We start from the raw sequence: 21,192 nt of genomic DNA, 5'->3' as shown, positions 1-21,192 counted from the left end.
CTTATAATATTTATCAATTTGCTATCAAATTATAAACATGACTTGAATTGTTTATAAAGAAATTGAAATAAGAAAGTTTTAAGTAGGTATTTTTATTCAATTTTTTTTAGTACGTATGTCGGCTGGCAGAATGTCACAATTTATTGTATAATGACAATTGTGTATTGAGTTATTGACAACGGTATATTGAAAATGATAATGATCTCGAGGAAAACTGAAATTAATTAAACATCTCATGCCATAATAATAGAACTAACAAATCACATCCACTTTTTTTTATATATAATAAAGCGACTCTACTACAGTGTTCCAAATCGCTCATTCACTCATAGAAATCCAGCCGAATATAGTGAACGTACAGTTGTCTCTTTTTTTCTATGCAAAGCCACGAAGGAAAGGACAGATTGGTACGCTATTTTTGTTTATTGATTACTTTCGTTATGGGTTTAGAGTTAATGCAGATTTAAATAAAATACTGTGTTTCAAAACAAAATGGTAGTTCTTGCATGTTTTACCATGCAATAAGTTACTTTCTACGTTTAATCTGTTAGTGAAGTGCTGATTTGAAGTCTATTCATATAAAGTCAGTGTATTCAACTATTAATTTTGCGAACGAGCCACAATCCCTATGCTTGTTTAACTTTTTTCCAACGTAGTGTTTGAATGCTCATTGCGCTAAGTCACCGCTCCAAAAGACTCCTGAAAAACATTGCTTTTAATCTGTGGTTAATATTGTCTTTGTAATATCTTAGTCTGGTTTTATATAATACATATAAGTACATATCTAATTTATTTCTATCAAATACTTTTCCCTGTATCACTGTTTGTGTCGAACGAGTTTTTAATTATTTTCAGTGAATTAAAAATCAAATAAACATGTCCACCGCTGTGCCACTGATTGTAAGAGTTCTAGCTTCCTCAGTGTCCGTAGCGGGCAAAGCTGGGAAAATAGTGAGAGATGTAATGAGCAAGGGAGAGCTTGGTATTGTGGAAAAGGTTCTTATTTAATTTAATTTTATTATAGTTTTTCTTTATACGCAATTGTTTGAATTTATTATGATTAAAATATATTTTATTGATTAAATTATATTATATTATTTTTGATTAAATTATATTTTCGGCCGTCGAACGACCCTGCTTTCTGAGCCCAAGGTCGTGGGTTCGATTCCCAGTACTGGAAAATGTTTGTGTGATGAGCGTGAATATTTTTCAGTGTCTGGGTGTTTATATGCATATTCTAAGGATCTATGTATATTACTCGTAACTCAGTCATCATCAGTCATCTTAGTTCCCATAACACAAGCTAAGCTTACGTTCGGGCTAGATGGTGATGTGTGTATTGTTGAAGTATATTTATATTTTTGTTTAGTTTTATACTAGTATAATAAACTTATTATGTTAGTCTATTTGTACCATAATTCCAATGGAAATCAAATTGAATTGCAGTTTTAATTTCAGGGCAAAGATGATTATCAGACTGAGGCAGATAGGTCTGCGCAGAGGTGCATCATAGCATCTCTCTCTGCTCAGTATCCTAAAGTTAATATTATTGGTGAAGAAGATAATCCAGACAATGAAGTATAATAACAGTATATTTTTCGATATTCTGTAAGATTTGATGTGCATTGGTTTTGCTGTCAGTCAAAAAAAATTCTGGTGTCCTTATGTACACTGAAATTACAATATCTTTTGTACACTTTCTATTATGAGATAAATTTAAGTTAGACAATAGATAGTGTCAAGTTCTTTATATAAAAACTTAACATAGATATCATTTGAGAAAATAACTTTTGTTTAGTTCAGAAAAATTCACTTGCATCTTGTATAGCTCACAAAATAAATGTATTGATATATTTACCAATTACAATTAGAGCATAATGCATTTAGAAAGCATAATGCCAACTTTATTTGATAGAGTGAAATATATTATCAAAAAAGTTTTAAATAAATTACACATTTTCATATTAACATTTATACTTTTTTCCAAATCACACTTGTGAAGAAAGTTTAAAGCCAATAAGTAAATGAACTACAACTGAGTCAACTAATGCTTACCCATGTACAGAATTTAAATTGTCTATTATAATATAATTTTTTACAAGCACAATATTCATTTTCCTCATTATTTGGCCTTCTATTATGACCTTTCATTTGTCGGTTAAATTAAATCACAAAAAACTTAGCAATGCATTGTTAACACAAAAACTATTAATTTCAGGGTGATATATCAAGTGAATGGCTTGCTGTAGATGCAGATAAGGAAATCTTATCTATTGAGTGCCCTTCATTTCTAAAAGGTGTGAAAGAGGAGGATATTGTAATTTGGGTTGATCCTCTTGATGGAACATCTGAATATACTCAAGGTTTTTATTATTCATTTATACACAATTGTGCTATATCTCCAAAATACAAGTTATCAACTGATTTATCAATTTTATGTATTATGATAGTCTGCTTTTCTTTTATCATTTTTTGGTCTAAAATTATTATGTATATATTTTTTAAATAATTTATCAATTATCATATCAAATGAACTGATCACCTAGCCTGTGTAAGTATGCTTCTAAAATATTTTAGGTGCCCTTATGTTGAAGAGAGATCCATGGGAAAGATGGAAAATGTATTTGTCTCACCCACTAATAAGTATCAAGTGGTATTTAAGTTTGCTACAGTCACACTATGGTAAATGAAGTTGTAGTGTTATGTACTTTGGGTTTTAAATAACAATCACTATTTAATTATATTAAAACATTTTATTTCAACAGAACCATTATAAAATAAATAAAACAATATCCTTTTTTTCTTAAGTATTTGTACACAGTGACTGGTGCATGCATCACATACAGCTTTTTTAATGCCCAAAATATAAAAAAAATATCACAAGTTTCATGGCAAATCCATAATATTATTGTTTAGTAAGTAAAAGGATTAGAGATAGAATACCTAACACCATCCTTACAATTTTTGATACTTAAAACGTTAATTCTTTTTGTTGTTGAATAATAATATAATAAATAAAAACTAAAAAAGTTTGACATCACCCCTAACAACAATTGTTACCTGCTTACCCAATGTATATTACTGTGTAAATACACCTTGCTAAATGTGAAATATTAAATACTATTTATATTGAGTACAAACTGTAATCAATCTTAACATCTGAATATTATCAATAGAATACTTTTTTAGTATAACTGGTTACACTCCATACTACCCACTCTACCCTTGAAACACAATTCCTTTCACTAGTAAGTCTGCATGATAAATATTTTATGTAAACTGTCACATAATATGCAATCCTTGTGTCAGGAGTTGTGTGGATAGCAAGATTATGTTCAAAAATACATAGTGCTTTCTTCTTTCTTTAAAAGTTGTAAATATATAGTATATTATATGTAGTTGTAATATATGCATGTTGCATGATATTCAAAAGCAGTGTCATCAAATGAATAAAAAAAATGTATTGTTCCAGGTTTTCTTGAACATGTAACAGTTTTAATTGGAATATCCGTTAATGAAAAACCAGTTGCCGGTGTCATACATCAGCCCTATTTCAAATCTTTGATTGATGGGGAGAAAAAGATTGGCAGAACAATTTGGGGTCTGCAGGAGGTTGGTGTAGGTGGCTATACTGCAGCCCCACCACCAGATTCCCTTGTGATCACAACTACAAGGAGTCACTCCAACCCAATAGTGGAAAAGGCATTACAGGTGATGAATGCATCACAAATATTAAGAGTTGGCGGTGCTGGGTATAAGGTAGGTACATTATACATTCCACATTGCCCTGTTGCTTATAGGGACCTGCCCTTCAAAATATTCAATTCAAATAAGAGTACTTTACCACCCAATAGTAATCATTATATCATCATATATACTATACCAGGATATGAATGAATATATAATTGTGACAAAAAAGTTAATTGTGTAGGTATCTTAAATTGTTTTCTTTTATGTATTATCTTTATCCTTTTTTTTATTTTATGATATAAATGTAGCCAGGGAAAGATGTATTGGGCAACTTCAATGTAAATTAATAACCAGAACATTTAAACAGTTGAAGTCGAAGTTAAGGATTTTTGTAAAATTGCAATGTTGATTTACTAAAAACTAGGTTTATTACAGGTTTTGCAGTTATTGGAAGGCGTAGCGTCAATTTACGTGTTTGCTAGCCCTGGCTGTAAAAAATGGGACACTTGTGCACCTGAAGCTATTCTAAATGCAGCTGGTGGGAAGCTGACAGATATTTTAGGCAATTATTATAAATATGGAGCCTCAGTGACAAAGCCTAACAAAACAGGAGTGCTGGCTGCTGTCAATAACGACCTCCATACCTATGCACTAAATAGAATACCTCAGGAGTTAAAAGATAAACTAGCAAGTAGTAAATAAATATAAATATTACTGCACAAAATATTAATAATAAATTTTCAACTTATGAAATACAGTGCCTGCACATTTTTTAATAGTTATTAACGATGAACAAATATATCATAATATTCTAAAGAATTCTAAAAGAATAATATATTATTTTATTACATATATGATTGTTTAAATTTTCCTAACTTCATTAGTCATTATTTTGATTCCATTATTAAATTTCAAGTGAATTAAGCTAAATATAGAAATTGTAAAATAGTGTCATGTATTTTTATACAACATAAAATATGTCAACTTACATCATATGTATCAAAATCATGGGATATTATTAAAGTGTAGTCAGTATTTTATTATTAGTTACTGGGGTTTTCACTTTCTCTTAAAGTTTACTTTTAACATTGGGATCCAACATTTTTCTCAGTTCCCTCCTTAAAATCTTACCCGAAGGATTCTTTGGTATTTCTTCAACAAAGATAACACCACCCCGCAGACGTTTAGCAGGTGAAACCTGTACAAAAAATATATTTTCAGTTCTAAAAACCGGGAGCCAATGCTAGGAGCATGATAGTGATTTTTTTATTAGATAATGTTTTATTTAAGTAGTATAGCTAGCTATAGAAATAAGTTTAGAAAATGTTTTTTTCATAGCTTTGTTGATCTATGGCCTCAAGTTCTAAAATTTACTACTATTTTAAATGTTCCACTTTCACGCAGCAATGGATTGACGTGATTTAGATGGAAATAGATAGATCTCTAAAAGTCACGAGCCAGAGAGTGACATAAACTACTTTGTATGCCAAAAAAGTACAAGGCATAGTTCCAAACGAACAATGGATACAGCTGAATTGTATTAGTTCACGCACGATTCAGTTTTATCAGAATTCTACGTGCCAAAACTATAGCTGTATCTGGTGGTATTTGGCTGCTCTTCCTATCAACTCAAATGAACACAACATAAATAAATAAATCTTAAAAATTAAAAAAACCGCAAAACAAAACAAGTTTGACTAATTACGAAATCACAGAACTGATTCAACCAATCAATGCCACCTAAACTTATAACGATTTGATGAACCTAATTATTTTTATGATTTATAGAAAAATTATACTTCATTTACTGGTTTTGTAAAAATAAGTAATATTTTAAAATATTAATCTTTAAGGTTTACAAGTGATACAAGGAGTGCAGTTGATATTTTGAATACCGTCAAATAACCCTATTGCAATGTCTATAAATTTGACTATGAGATGGTGATACAAAAAAACCTGGCTAAAGTAGTTGTGGGTTCTTAGACGAAGGCGCGTTTGGAATCCTCTCGGCTTTAGTTTCAAGTTATTGAATATAGAAATCACCATCACCTCGCATAATGTTCATATGAACGCTACATAAAGGTGATAAGGTCTGCATAGAAATTTGAATTTACGCCGACGAAAGTAACGGTATGTAATAAACAGTGAATAGACCTTCGAGGCGACGTAGTCCTGTATCTCTTGTGCTGTGAGGTTGGCTTGGGGTTGCGGCACGACGAAAGCGACGGGGAGCTCGCCGGCGAGCTCGTCGATGCGCCCGACAACGCCACACTCTGCCACTCCGCGCAGCTGTAGCACCAGTGCCTCAAGCTCCGCGGGCGCCACCTGACGAGTGACGACAACTTCAGTACTCTTAGTAAGTATTAGTCGTAGATCCGAACCTAAATCGACCTTCACAGAGCTGATAATAAATTTAGTATCTATATTAGGAAATATATTTAAAAGTGGGTTGTCAAAAATAAAGTTCTGGACAAATGGTATAGACAGGTACCTATGTCGATGCCAGTTACTTTCACTAATAATAATAGAAAAAAAATTATATCAGCATAAGCGCTGTTTTATTACGAACACGTTGATATAGTTTTGTCTGCAAAAAAAATTTGGTCCTAAGGTCGTCTTTGTTTAAATGCGTAATCAAAATCGTCTACACTACCTACTGCAGAATGACGTGGAAAATACAAAACTAGATGAAATAATTCCGGACTATAAAACAACAACATTAGGGTTAATTTTGCTTTGTCGTTACAGTGTATGATACTCGAAAACGACTACGATTACATGCCTAAATGCATGGCATGCAGATCGTATGAAAACTCTACTCTGTGAACTATGATCGCGAAGCCCAAAGTCAGAATAATGCTCGTCAGCCATTGTACCTAGTAGTGCAGCTTTTTGTGACGGAGCTCGTCCGAGGAAGTAGGTACTACTGCCACGCTTATTTCTACCGAGAAGCATTTGTGTTCCGGTCTGAAGGGCGTGGTTTCCTGTGTATCTAATTACGAGCAACACTCACGCCTCAGGTAGATTGGCCCGTTGGAGGACTTGTTCCTTGCATGCCCTGCGAAGTGCAGGTGGGCCATCTGCTTGGTCTGTCATTTATTACTTTAAAATAAAAGCAGAATCGGAGGATCACCTAAGTTGAAGCATGTCGGGTATAAGCTCTTACTCCGAGCCCAGTAGTTTTAGAAACTATACTAAACTAACTGGAATTTGCAGAAAGCGGTATATTTCGTTATCTATTTGTTTTATGTATGCAAAACAGAAAACAACTGCATAGCAACATAGTTCGCGAAAAAACGCTTTACCTTTGAATGATTCTTAAAAATACCTTATCTCTGTAAAGTGGCCATTTTTCATGTTTTACCGTTTGATTAGAAATGAGATAGCCAAATATAACTTTATGAATTTTTATGGAGCATTGTAATAAATGTTATCGGGAATAGTTCGTATCGTGCGAATGCCAGTCTTACCAGTGATTGAACAGTGATAAGGTGTTTCCAACAGCTTAAGATAAGTTCCAAAATTCTTTTTATCCATTGTTATTATAGAACATAACTTTTCTTTACTCCACTAGAAGTTAGTTTGAGTTTCTACGCGGCATCGTACCGGAACTCTAGCCCGACTAGCGCAAACGGTATTCCGTACCGTGCATTTTTTCGTACTACCGCGTACCATATCGTGTATTCTTATATTAAATACGCGAACTTTGACCTTTATATGCAAGAGAAAATGTGTGTTTCACTCCCACACAATAACTTCAGTCTATTTACTTTACTCGTTAGTTTAAGTAGGTATAGTTATTCCTAAAATCATTTGTATTTGATGAGCTCTGTCAACCGGTCGTTGGTATAGAAGAAAAGTGCAGTCTTTAAAATTCTACTAACTATAATGTTGTCGTTGGTTTTAGTATACAAGTTTATACCTGAAATTCACAGCAGGGCCGTTAGCGTTGTTCTCTGATACCGGTAAACCGGCGTTTTGCAATTTCGAAATTCGAATTCTACTCCTCCGATACCATAGCTAGTACCTTGTTTTTATATAATGGACGTACTGATTATCAGTGGAAAACTATAGTCTATAAACAGAACAACACTTTGCAGGGCAATCAAAAAAAATAAAGTTTCGTCATTTTTCCATCAACCTGAAGCGTAGGCGTTAAAGACTCATGTGTCGCAATTACGGAAATAAGCATATCGGTAATACTATCCCGGACGAGCTGCCAGAAATAGCTCTTCTAATACCTAATTACCTACTAAGGAGTTTATACCTGAAATCCTTTGTACTTGATGAGCTCTTTCAACCGGTCCACGATATAGAAGAAGCCCTCGCTGTCATAGTATCCGATATCGCCGGTCTGCAGGTAACCCTCAGCGTCCAATAAAGCGTCGCTGGCTTCGCGGTCGCCCATGTAACCCTTCATTCGCAGCGGAGATTTGATCCATAGCTCCCCTTCCTGTCGAGGGCCTAGCTTCTGGCCATTTTCTATATCCAACACCTAACGAGGGGAAATATCTATGTTTTACTTTTTCATCACTCTCAGTTTATAAACATCCCATCCCCTGGCCTGGTCCGTCATAGAAGGGAGGGAATTAGAGCATTGACCCACTGATCTGCTTCATTACGTTGGCGTGATTTGACGGTTATTATTATAGCTTAGTTATAAGCGGGACCGACAGCCCAACGTGCTCAACGAGGCAAGGGAGTGGACAAATTATTTCTGGCTGAAGCCTTATTATTACTTAAATAAAATATAACCTATTAGGGGGCGTCCATAAATTTTCTGTCCCTCCCCCCCTGGTGAGATTTTATTCAACTCCCACCCCTATGCCCCAATCTCACGTGCGGTCTTTTAAAATATAGGTCTTTTATCTTGCATAAACGCGCTGGATTGTTATTGTAAAAAGAAAAACCAAATTTGCTTCGTGCTTTTATTTACGACTAGTTAAGACTAGTCATCAATCAATTACTGAGAGTTAAATTATAAGTGTAATTATACCATCGAAAAAGTAAACTTTATTGTTTCAATTAGAAAAAGCGACCCCTCGAAAAACGAAGGAAACTTCTGGGTAAAGTATTTTTCTAAACGGTGAAAAAATATATTAAGTTCAGTAGTTTCAGAGTCTATAGATTACAGACAATTCTTTCCTTTTTATAATTGTCAATCCATTGCCGGTCCACTACAGGGCCCACCACGCAGATCATGTGCGGATTGGTAGCAAAACATACTTTTGAGAACGTTATGGAGAATACTCAAGCATGCAGGTTTCCTCACGATTTAGCCTTCACCGTTAAAGTAAACGATATTTATTTATATTATATTATAAATTTCTTAATTTAAAAACGTACATAACCCCAAACAGCTAGAGATCCGAACCTCCGGGGATCGAACTCAAATTCGAAAGAAAGTCCGAAGCTCTAACCACACCGTCCATCACCGTTTACCGTTTTATTTATAATATAAATATAAAAAGCGGATACAGATTGCAAGGCTTAAAAATAAAAAAAGTTTTGATGAAAAAAAATTGTACTTATTTACATATTGGTTAGAAGCAGGCGTTTCTTTTCGGAAATCTATAATATATTATGAAAATTAAGCTTAATTTGTTATACTCCGCGAATTTCAGGTGAATCTGTATACTCCACACCAAACAGATCCTCGGCAATGTACCCTCTACGCAGGTTTCGCTCCGAAACTGACAGATTCTCATGCTGTTCGCGGAGTATAGCAAATTAAGCTTAATTTTCATAGTACTTATTTACCTTTATTTTCATACCCGGCGCAGGAGTGCCACAGGAGCCCTGTTTCCCCTCAAAGGTGAGGTCAACGCAGCAAGCCATAGTGACTTCTGTCAAACCATACCCTTGTCTGATATAGGCAATGCTGGCCCTAAAATTATTGCCAATAATTAGACAACTAGCTATAATCAGCGGCCCAGGAAATACTCTTTGGGTTTTGCGATCGATCAATCAACATAGGAATAAAAATAAATAATCTAAATATAAGTAAATATATTACGACAATAGACACATCGCTATCTAGCCCCAAAGTGAGCGGTGCTTGTGTTATGGGTACTAAGATGACTGATGAGTAATTTATAAATAATATACATAAATACTTATAATATAGGTACATGTATGAATACCCAGACACTGAAAAACATTCATGTTCACCACACAAACATTTCCCAGTTGTGGGAATCAAACCCACGGCCTTGGACTCAGAAAGCAGGGTCGCCGCCCACTGCGCCGTTCGCCTGACTATAAGCTGGCAAAGTTCTTGCAGCGCATAAAATACGGACAATCATTTTTGTATATTAGGACCTTACATATTAAATTGGCGTTTTGTAAGGGACGAACATAAAGTGAATCTTCCTAAAATATAATACAGTTATTTAATCAAAGCATCTACCATTCCCAATATTAAATAAATAGTTGAAAATAATACTGTTCACATAGTAAAACTGTTAACCAAATTATCAAGGTTTGATGTTCATAATTTTTTTTTTTTAAGTATTTTTATATAAAAATCAACATACTTGAAAGGAAACTGTGGTTTTTACCAACACTTCGCACCGTCATAACTTCACGGTATGTAAATTTAAAAATCAATAGACCGTTAAGTATCTGTACGAAGTCTATTGCCTTAGCAAATCCTACTGATTTGACTATCAATACGAAAGTGTGTTTGTTTGTCTCTTCGTTTACGCAGCAACGGAGCAACAAAATCAGTTTTATTTCCATTACAATTTAATGAGTCGACAATGGTTATTTCAGGGTGCCTAGTGTGAAATTTTCTTCCTATGTAAAGGTACTTATTCGGTCGCGTGGAACTTAACAATGATTTGTATGAAATCGGTAGAGTGCTAGATGGCGCTCCATCGATTCCATACAAATCATACTTTCACGCGATCGAATAATTAGAAGTAGATATAAAATCACACACTGGAAACTCGGAAGTATAGGGATAGATATGCAATAACTAAATAATGTATATATAATCTGTGAGCGTTCTGCTCACAGATTTATATACATAAATAGATTATTAAGTATATATAGATTCATATTAATTATTAAATAAAAAATGTAAACTAGAACACAAATAACCGGTATATAATATGTGCGTTGTGACATTACACGGAATTTCTTTTAAATAATTTAAATAAGATGCTTATACGCAATTATAAATGCATTGATTGTTAACTTATTATATTACATACAATAAAATCACTTTTTCACAATAACAACAACAATTAGTTTAGTTTTTCCAAAAAGAATACTACTACCAATAGTACTTGTGCCAATCTTTTTGCTATGCACCTTTTAACATTGTCGTGCAATTCATACATGCGCAAAAGCACTGCATACTCAAATTATTTTATAGAACCCGTATTGGAGGGGAATTTTTCCATTTTATGCCATGTACCTGCTTTATGCATACCCTGATCAAAACCCTGTGCACGCCACTGCCTATTGAATGCCGAAAAGTATATTATTTCGACAACAGCGAAAGAAGCAAATGTAAAGAGCAGTTGCTTGATTATATGCAATTCTTTTTCGGTTATAATTTTTTTCATAATATTATGTTATGGCTGTCGTATTATTTTAAACCATTGTTTTTTTTTAAATCACTTGACTCTGACACTTTTACCTTTGAGAGATAGCGTTCTGTATTTCCTTAGAGAGTGGCGCAGCACCGCACCACACCTCGTTCAGAGAAGTCAGATCGTATTGAGGAACCAGCGGGTGCTTGGCAAGGAACACAGCTAGAGGCGGTACAATAGTGGCCATGTTTATCTGGAAATCATATGTTCTCTGTTGATATGTTATTTATTTATACAAGGTGAATATCACGGATGATCGAATAGAACTCAATTTATTTGATTTATTATTGGACTAAATGTAAGAGATATTCCCAAATATCCCTATTTAACCGTTCTCAATTCGTTGGAGTCTTTTTTTTATGTATGTTACCCGATCATTTGAACCGATGTGCGAAATTCTTTTTTTGTTTCAAAGGGCATACTTTCCAGGTCCCATTTAAATGGTACCGAAATCGGTCGAGCTGTTTTAAAAAAAAAACAATAATAATGTAACCCTAAGTAGCAAATTTAAGTTTGCTTTATAGTTCCCGGGCGTATATTGAAGTCTGTTTTTTTTTATTTAAAAATAATTTATATATTATTTCGTAAAAAATCGTGCGAACTATCAAAAAGAAAAAAAAAAGGTATTTCATTCAAATAATATATACATACTAAGCTTAATTTGGTATAAATTACCGACAGTTTAAGCATGCTATTTTTCTTGCAAGTGTTGAAAAACGTCATATGAAATACAGCATTGTTACACACTAGTAACCAATATAGTATATGTATTATTAGTATATAGTATTTGTTTACTAAATTATTTACAATAATTTTTGTGTTATGTATATTTCTGCTGTATATAAAAATGCAGTCCAAAATGTATTTTGCTCTCTGATACCAGAGCATCATCATCAGGAGATTACAATAAATGTTCATTGTAAACGTTTGTTATTATAAAAACCCGGTTGAAGTTCCATGGTGGTGGAGTTTACCTTATGATTTTGTATGGTTTCCAGGAATTGTTTTTCCTCAAAGCGCACTAGAAACACAATTTCAATTTGCATGCACATGATAGCGAATGTTGTTATGAATCCATAGGCGTGGAACCAAGGTATCAGAGACAAAGACTTCTCCACTTTATGTTTACGCTGCTGCTGGGATGTTTCTAAATAATATCTGCGTTAATAAATAATATTACATTAGTATCTAGGATTACAATTAATATACAAATTAGCAGGTTTGCCATATTTCATTATATTCCATTTTTGTCTTGTAGAAGGCTTCTCCCGTGGCAAGTTACCGTCCTACCGACAAGCGAGCCACCAAGTGATTCTGGTACAATGCTGGGAAGATACCCATTTGGAGTATGGGTTTAATATAACTGCCATACCATAACAGGTTAGTCGCGGATCGGTTAAAATCTCGGATATGTACGATTTTTCTCAAGCATAATAAAAAAAAAACGTGTGTGTACTTATGTACACGCTTTAAACGTAATACTTCTTTGGCATAACAAGATAAAAATCTTTTCAAAAGTTTTATCTTTCGTTTTATTCTACGTTTTTTTATAAAAGACCACACTAACAATAGAAAAAAGGTATTTAATGCATTGAAAGTTTTATTATACCGCATTATCTAGTTATCTCATTATCGTACAACCAAGTTTAACTCACATTCAAATTGGAGATTTTGGAATGAGCCCGCAGACTTTGACAATTGAAAATGTACACTATTACACTGTCATAGCTTTTTTTGAAAAACTAAAATGTTGACTGAACCTAACTTCAGGGTGTCGGTTTTTTGTGACGGTGCGAATTGTAAAAATTTACTCTCATCATTTTTCCCTAACACACCAAAAGAAGTATAACTACAAAAACCTTTTAGATATTATTATGAAATAAATATTTAGGACTTACTTCATATGTACAGATAATGTGAGGAAATTCACATGTGTCAACATAACACCTTTCGGCAGTCCTGTAGTACCAGATGAACACATAACAGCAACAACATCTTCTGCACCATTCACATCTACTAACATAAAGTCATCAACGTCCACTTGATTCCGTACTAAATCATTGTAGAATACACCTGGCACTATATCATACTCCCCAAATAAAATAAGCTTCTCTACATAAGGCAGATCTTTACTGCAGTCATAAATATTTTGTGCAGTAATGGGTGAAGTAACAATAAATTTGGGCTTCGTAATATTCAATATATGTGATATCTCACCTGAAATCATAAAAATTTATATTTAATAATATAAGCTAAACCGGCAATGTGAAAAAATAAATTCTAGTATGTCAATAACATATGACTTCAGCGTTAAGTTACATTGCACATTACATGTGAATATGCATAGAGTTGTGCATTGAATAGTAAAAACAAAAGTGAATAATCATTACCAGGAGAATAAGTGACATTGAGGGTAGACAGCACACCACCGCAGTATATGATAGCTAGGGATGTAACAGTAAACTCGAACCGGTTTTCACTGCTAAGTGCTACAACATCACCCTTCTTTAATCCAAGAGCTTGTAAAGCTGCAGCCAGATTTACACTGCTTTGTAATATACTCCTATATGACACAGAGTTACCGGTTTCTGCACATGTCTGTAAACATTTTCCAGTTAAAAGAAAAAATATCATAAAAACAATAAAAAACATAACTTACTACCTTGTTAAAAAACTTGCCATAATGCTGGAATAGTCATGTTCTGACATTTGGAAGTAGTATTATTTGAACTAAGGCAAAACACTACATAACTATTTCCACATTTGAGGCTTTAATAGTTTTACCTCCAATAATTTTCAATATTTTGTCAATTTCAATAGGCTTTGCATCTGAATGCTATGCAATTTACTTATGGAACAATTTTAGTAGATATGGTAGAAATTTATTCTGTGTAATAAAATGAGCTTAATTTTTAATAAGTGCCCGTTAAAAGTAATTGAAATATTTTTATTGGCCAGATGGGACTCACTGTTAATTATCAGTCACACAAATTAGAAAATATTTTAATTTTTCAGAAGTTTCTACATTAACATAACATCATAATTCATTAATTTTGTTCTTACGTTGTTATACATGTATTATAAATATATACTATGATGTTATACTAGAATGCACAATTACTTGTGAGGTTTGTAGATATTTCAAACTATAAACACACTAATAATAAGTTTTTTGTTTGAAATATCTTCTTGTTAGTTACTTACTTGTGCTGTTTTATTGCCTCCACTTTTTAATTTATCAAATAAAAATTGACCATAAGACAAATGTGCAGGAATCGACCTTTCCTCAGGACCAATCACAACATTATTGTGCACAAATGCCATTTCAATTTATATATTTTTTATTTCCTTTATTATTAATTTATTACTTAGTACGCTACTGCCCACTTGGTGTTCCTACAGCTTATCTATTCACCTACTGGATTTAGAGGTGCCTAGGTACACTATTATCTGGCATTTACGTGGTCGATTAGATAGAGACCTAATCGAATTAATTTTTATTATATCATTAAATGATAAAATAATTTAATAGCAAATAGCAAGGTAAACCGGCGAACTACACATCACAAAAACAAAACTAAACGTGAAAGACGAAACGACCACACTGCTTGTAAGGTAATACTAAACTGTCAAAACAAATGTCAATTTCCAACACGGCAAAGGTCCTCCCAAGGTCTATTTTTATTTTCGTAGTACATTTTCCTATTCTGTGGTATTTTTTCTGGGTTTTCCTTCTTATTATTAAAAACGAATTCTTACTTACTCACACTACTTGTCGAAATCGAATCAATCGAATCACAGTTGAATGAAACCTATACGTGGTTATTGTTAGACAGGGGGAATAATATCGCCAAAACTGTTTACAGTACCCTAGAAGACCTGTTTAACGTTGGAATGGAAATGATTAAACATATCTGGCGCGTAGGTACATCTCATTCCTGCCGACGGCGTGATTAATTAGGCAGAAATCCACAAGACCTCGAGGAGATGCTGAATAGTCCATTCCGTTCAGACGAGAAGTTCTCTGTTGACAAAACTAAGGTTATGTTAATCATTGATAACGTTTGACATAGAAATTGTTTCGAAGTAAGTACAACTACCTTCGCCAAATCATCCAACTTGGACGAAAATATTTCGACAAAGAAGCCAAGGCAGCTAGCTACAACCGACGCGACGCTTCCATTAGACCAAGGAAAATTCAGAAATTATTATTTGATAAATAATCCCTTTTAAGTTGCTTTTAAGTAATTAAAATATTATTTGCTTCAACGGCGTTCATCATATACTCAAAGGTGTGTGGAGTCCACCATACAGAATGCGCCAGCGTGATGGACTACGGCATTAAACCGCCCCGTAGAGGGTCGTTAATCAGTTGATGTGATGATGTGATTATGAAATAAACCCTGCTCGAACCCGGGGCCTCTACTCATAACACCACAGCGCTTATCACTGGGTCAATGAGGTTATCAAAAACTTCGTTAAACATAACTAATATTAACAAGCATTAACAGATCCATTCAATTACTTTATTACCCCCTGTCTCTATAAGCTAATTAATTAGTAACATTTATTAGCTTAGCCAATTTGTATGACTGTTTGCGCTATTCCCTAGAGGCATACTTATTTATGAGCTCAACTTGTCCGTTGATAATAATATTATTAAAGACCGCCTAACTGAAATAGTACAGAATATCGCCGTTGAAAGCCACGAAAGTCACATGTTTAATTAAATTTGTAAGATAGGATAACCATGTTGCGGACTGGTCCCGGCGTGGACTTCACTTTTTTGACGGCTGATTGGCGCAGTTTGCAGCGACCCTGCTTTCTGAGCCCAAGGCCGTGGGTTCGATTCCCACTACTGGAAAATGTTTGTGTGTTGAGCATGAATGTTTTTCAGTGTCTGGGTGTTTATATGTATTTTCTATAAGTATTTATGTATCATTATTATTTTCATATATTTATGTTTCATAAAAATATTCATCAGGCATCTGAGCCCAAGCTACGCTTACTTTGGGGCTAGATGGCGATGTGTGTATTGTCGTAGTATATTTATTTATTTACACTTTGGTCACAAACCATTACACAAAACTTTATTTATTCGAATACATGTGAATGAAAAATTTTGTTTTGATTTGTTAGTCTTAATTAGAAAGCACTTTTGATTCATAAATATAAGATTTGTTTGAACTGGAGCAAAAAACTCGCAAACATAATATAATGCTTGCATTTGGCATTTGTCGTGAATGGGGAAATAAGAACCATTTAATCAATATATATAATCTATTATTTATTATCAATTTTGTAGTTTACGTGAGTTACAATTTTGGTACCCCCGGAAAACTAGATCTGAGGCTAGGCGTAGTGCCTAAATAAATACACAGGCAACCATACCCTTCATACTGGAATACGGCAATGTTGCTTGGCTGCAGAAATAAGCATGCCGAAGTATGATGATCCTGAACCGTTTAAAACGATTCCGCGTAAGTTATTTTGCGCAAAAAATACCAATAATTAGTGCATGAGAGATGTTACTGAGTGTTTGGAAACACTAAGTACTCGTTCCAACTCAAAATGCGACTGGTTAGTTTGTTAGAATATTAGTCTTCTAGTGCTCTTGATAAAGAAATATCCGTTATGCCATTTATTGTAAATCAGGCAAGGAAGTAACACTGGCATGCAATTTACACCATCGGTCCACAGTCCACACTGGTTACACATTGGTAATTTAGTTACATTAGTATGGTACTATTTAGGTACTGAAATAGGTTTCTAAGATGAATAACGATTACTGAATACATATCTATACTTAGTTAATATGTAACCTACCATTTAGGATACATTTTAGTCTGACAAAAAGGAAGGATTCGTTTATTTAAAGAAATTAAATGTTAATATTTATATTACATTTTACAATAAAATTAAATAAGTAATTATTAACCGTTGCTCCATTGTAAAAGTTTTTCTTGCAATCGTCGTGGTATCCTAAAGAGCTCTGCTCTGGAAAAGAAAATGAATTAAAAAAATATATTATCCTATTTTTTCGATTTTCTATGTTTTTCTCTAAATTGGTCACACATTAGTAACATTAGTTTAGTAATGCTAAAAAGCCATGCGGGTACAAGCAGACAATGTGTGGCTATGAAATCTATTAATAAAATAAGTGCAGCTCGCTTTTATAAAATCATTTTACTTACGTCGACAGCAGTCATACGACTATGATTGATTACCTACTGTGGATGGACCCAAATGCATACCTAGTTGGTAGGTATAGCACTAAAGCAATAATATTGCTAGATCGCCGATCCAATTATCTCTAATGGATGAACTCCCAGTGGCCCAGTAGATGGACTGACGGCGGGCAAATTTAGATAATTGAAAATTATCCTTGAAAAATATTAATATCTAATATTTTACCTAGACTGTCAATTAGACGATGAAATAAGATTCCGCCATCGTAAAACTTCTAAAAGTGCCCTATTTTTACGCTCCATTGCCCTTTTATTGTTAGGTACTCTGGTCCTACTAAGTATTTTTAAAACATACCCGCTTATCATCTTCAGTTTTTCTAATCGCTATTTTTCCGCATTTCAGAAGATTTCTTTCTAGGTATATTCCAATCTATATTCGTAAATGTAAAGTGGAAATGTAAAAAAAGACCAATTTCAAAATAAATGAACCTATTGACTTATCTTGTTAACTAAAAAAACAAGTAAGCTGAAAAATAAATATCTTCTGCAATTCTTTACAAATAAAACATATAATTACTTTTAGATTAGCTACTTACGGTTCGAATCCTATCTCTAACGGGCTCTGACTTTCCAAATTACGTGCGTCTTACACGCAATTAAAATATCGCTTGCTTCAACGGATAAGGACAACATCGTGAGGAAACCTGAGAGTTCTCCATAATGTTTTCAAAGTCGTGTGGATCAATCCGCACTGGGCCAGCGTTGTGGACTACCGCCTACCCCGTTTTCATTGTGGGAGGAGACCCGTGCCTTGTAGTAGGCAAGTAATGGATTGGTAAATGATATGATGATGATGATGTTCGCTTTTGTAGTAGGCATAGTAACAAGGAAGTATGGTTTTACTACTTATGAAACCTTTGCATATTTAATTTATTTTTATTACCTTCAAATATGAATATACGTTAAATCCAACATCACCCATCACCTACACATTACTCATCTAATGGTTTAACCATATCAAAATGAAAATTAGATTGTCAATCTTTTCAACGAAACACAAATGTGTTTGTGAGAATGAAGAGTATTGACTAGTTGATTAACTGGTTACCTAAATCTGATTCGAAAATAGGATAAGTCTACAGCGGATGCCTGCAATTTTTCAGAAAATTATAACCAATAAAATTTACCCATACAAAAATTTAAAAGAAATAAATATGTAAAAGAAATAAAAAACTATTAAAATCAGTCTAGCTGTTTGGGAGATTAGCTCGAACAAACAGACGTAAGTAATCTGATTAACTATAACAGATGGAGATGGAGATCAAGGAAAACTACATAAATTTCTTTTTGCTTTAAGTGCTACGATAAATAAGAAACAACAATGTACCCACTTAAAAAAACAATGATAAACTAGAACACCTAAATTTCAACTTATCCTCAACTATAATGAGACTGAAAACCTTTTAAAACCATTTTACAATTATTAACACAAACACACACTCACAAGCACAGACACACACATACTCACACTGCCTAGAATATGCGGTTATATAATTATATATTACATTCCTTTCCTCCCATATATCATATACTTATCGCTAAAACTGTTTTTATAATGGCGACAGTCAGTCAGACAAACACGGACATACAGAGGCGTGGCAAAGCTTTATGTGCTCTACGGAACCCTACATTTATCTATTAATAACGTAGTATATTTATTTAGGAAAAATACCACAATTTTACTGTTCGTGTTCGCGAATTGCTCGATCAACATTGATGATAGAGGTGAGAAAAATGACTGTTAAGTCCTATTTTAACGTCTATATCTAGTGGAGTGTATTTAAGTCCGTGATTTGATTCCTCGAAGTGAACACGACTTTGAGCTTGATACCATACAAAGTAAGTATGCAAGTAGGTGACACGTAAAAAGAGCGTTGACTGCAATAATATATACGTTATATTTTGTTTTGTCGCAAACGTTCGACGAACGTTGAAGACTGAGCAGTAGACAGTTTACAGTTGTCTACTTGTAGTCATTAACAAAAAAAACAATTACTAATAACTTATAATATATTCTGGATGCCGTCCCTTTCAATAGGCACTTAACATACTTGTTATTAAAAATCTAAAACATTTGCACATATTTTGATGGCTATGCAAGAGGTTACCCAGACTACTTTTTGAAACGGGAATGGCTGAGCCGATTGAGATATTAGTTTCAAGCAGAGAAATAAGTAAGAGCTATGGACTGCTTCATAAAGTTAGAAAATATCTGCGAGATCGATTTGACAAAAAAAAAGAAAGATCCATGGGAATACGCATGTTAATCTAACAAATTGTTGATGCGAAGTTAAACCAGCAGCGCCCTTTTTACATGTAACGATATATACCTATAATCTGAAATATTAAATCTTATAATCAAATTGTGTGTCACGTAATATGGCTCGGAATATAGAAGGGTAATCGGCATAATTAAATTTAACCCTGTTTGTTTTTTTTTTGCTACTAGGTACTATTAAGGTTTTCAATTTCTATCTAAGTAATCCGATTAACTATAATAACGTTTAAGTAGTGCCTTTTTACAAAAAGTTATCAAACAAAACTTATTATTCGTTCATTATTCTGAGATAACCTTTTCGCGAATTTTGTAGGACAAGTGGAGATGAGAAGTATACCCGTGACCAACTATCAGAAGTTTACTCAGTCCGCCTTAAAAATTCTGGTAAAGACTCGTGCTCTGTAGTGGGCCGATAGTTGAATTTGATACAGTAGGTATATTGCGCTTGTGCCACTTACTTTACCTACTTAATCAGTTTCGAATACTAACGCTATTACCGACTGATGGTCACATGCCAGACAGTAAGTATAATTAGCGGTCTTATACCTACATTGTTATTGCTTGGCCAAAACTAAATTATTTATTTTAATTTGGGTTGATTGATTTTGATTGATGAAAATAGACATTAAGAGTTCTGTACTCGCAAAAATAGGTATAATATAGGAATTATTGTCCTAAAAGATGTGATAATAAGTCATATAAAAAAATATACGTAACGTAAATAAATATACGTAACCGAATTACGAAATAAAAGTAAACGATGCATAAGTATATTTCATTAGGAATCAATCACCCTATCAAAAAATTAAATCAAAAGAAGCATATTTATTTTCCCTACAAACGAATTCAAAACATTCTAAGTGTTTATTATGACAACTATATTGAAGATAGAAGACTGACACGCGCATAGTACCGACGATAAGCGACGAGTACCTAATACAGTGACAGGAGTCGCATGATTTTAATTTTGCATGTGATGTTAGGGCTGTACCTATCTGATTTCTTTCAGTAAAAATATGGCAGTGGTTAACTCAAAAACTAAGTATTAGGTTTACTTTATTACACCTCTAAAGCCTGCAGTGAAGTATTATTTCGGTTTTCATTTACACGCTCAGTATACTGAATACCTATTACTTTCTTATAATAACACCTTTAGTAGGTTTCATCATAAGCTGAAACTCATTATGAAACCTACTAAAGGCTTGAGAACTGAGTAAGGCCTTAAGATCCAGACGCGACGGACTGCCAACATACATCAAGTCAGTCTGCTTTTTTATTCCACTTCAACTTAGCCCTTGCGGCGTCTGGTGGTACCTAAGTGATGATGCAGTCTAAAATGGTAGCGGCCTAACCTTTTAAGTTATTTGCAGGTACA

At 33.7% G+C, this 21,192-nt stretch overlaps 2 protein-coding genes across 3 annotated transcripts; one reads left to right on the top strand and one right to left on the bottom strand.

Annotated features, from left to right (window-relative positions):
- Positions 1-735: 735 nt before the first annotated feature.
- Positions 736-4,501, top strand: LOC120631987 (3'(2'),5'-bisphosphate nucleotidase 1). 2 transcript variants are annotated; one of them, XM_039901714.1, is made up of 6 exons: positions 736-996; positions 1,459-1,578; positions 2,219-2,363; positions 2,578-2,682; positions 3,473-3,759; positions 4,126-4,501. In XM_039901714.1, exons 1-6 carry the CDS (start codon positions 877-879, stop codon positions 4,390-4,392), a joined length of 1,044 nt encoding a protein of 347 aa, XP_039757648.1. In that variant the 5' UTR covers positions 736-876; the 3' UTR covers positions 4,393-4,501. The 2 variants fall into 2 exon arrangements, with proteins under 2 accessions (XP_039757648.1, XP_039757649.1); XM_039901715.1 differs by lacking the exon at positions 2,578-2,682 and having other exon boundaries at positions 737-996; positions 4,126-4,500.
- Positions 4,502-4,561: 60 nt separating this feature from the next.
- On the bottom strand, positions 4,562-14,910 carry LOC120631986 (4-coumarate--CoA ligase 1). The gene is made up of 9 exons (XM_039901713.1): positions 14,496-14,910; positions 13,682-13,889; positions 13,190-13,508; positions 12,266-12,449; positions 11,339-11,484; positions 9,451-9,577; positions 7,958-8,185; positions 5,845-6,015; positions 4,562-4,888 (listed from the first exon to the last, which is right to left on the bottom strand). The coding sequence occupies exons 1-9, from the start codon at positions 14,613-14,615 to the stop codon at positions 4,760-4,762; spliced, it is 1,632 nt and encodes a 543-aa protein (XP_039757647.1). The 5' UTR covers positions 14,616-14,910; the 3' UTR covers positions 4,562-4,759.
- Between the last annotated feature and the right edge of the window lie 6,282 nt (positions 14,911-21,192).

Source organism: Pararge aegeria, chromosome 19, assembly GCF_905163445.1.
Source record: "Pararge aegeria chromosome 19, ilParAegt1.1, whole genome shotgun sequence".
Classification (NCBI taxonomy): Eukaryota; Metazoa; Arthropoda; class Insecta; order Lepidoptera; family Nymphalidae; genus Pararge; species Pararge aegeria.
This window is presented reverse-complemented; position numbering and strand designations above follow the sequence as displayed.

Bases quoted from the DNA above. Each gene is read 5' to 3' on its own strand.
- LOC120631987 (XM_039901714.1), top strand. From the start codon at position 877: ATGTCCACCGCTGTGCCACTGATTGTAAGAGTTCTAGCTTCCTCAGTG. The intron at 2,683-3,472 runs GTAAATGAAGTT...GTATTGTTCCAG, and splicing joins TTTGCTACAGTCACACTATG to GTTTTCTTGAACATGTAACA. The intron at 3,760-4,125 runs GTAGGTACATTA...GGTTTATTACAG, and splicing joins TTGGCGGTGCTGGGTATAAG to GTTTTGCAGTTATTGGAAGG.
- LOC120631986 (XM_039901713.1), bottom strand. From the start codon at position 14,615: ATGGCATTTGTGCACAATAATGTTGTGATTGGTCCTGAGGAAAGGTCG. The intron at 13,890-14,495 runs GTAAGTAACTAA...AAATGTTTACAG, and splicing joins GAGGCAATAAAACAGCACAA to ACATGTGCAGAAACCGGTAA. The intron at 13,509-13,681 runs GTAATGATTATT...TTATGATTTCAG, and splicing joins CAATGTCACTTATTCTCCTG to GTGAGATATCACATATATTG.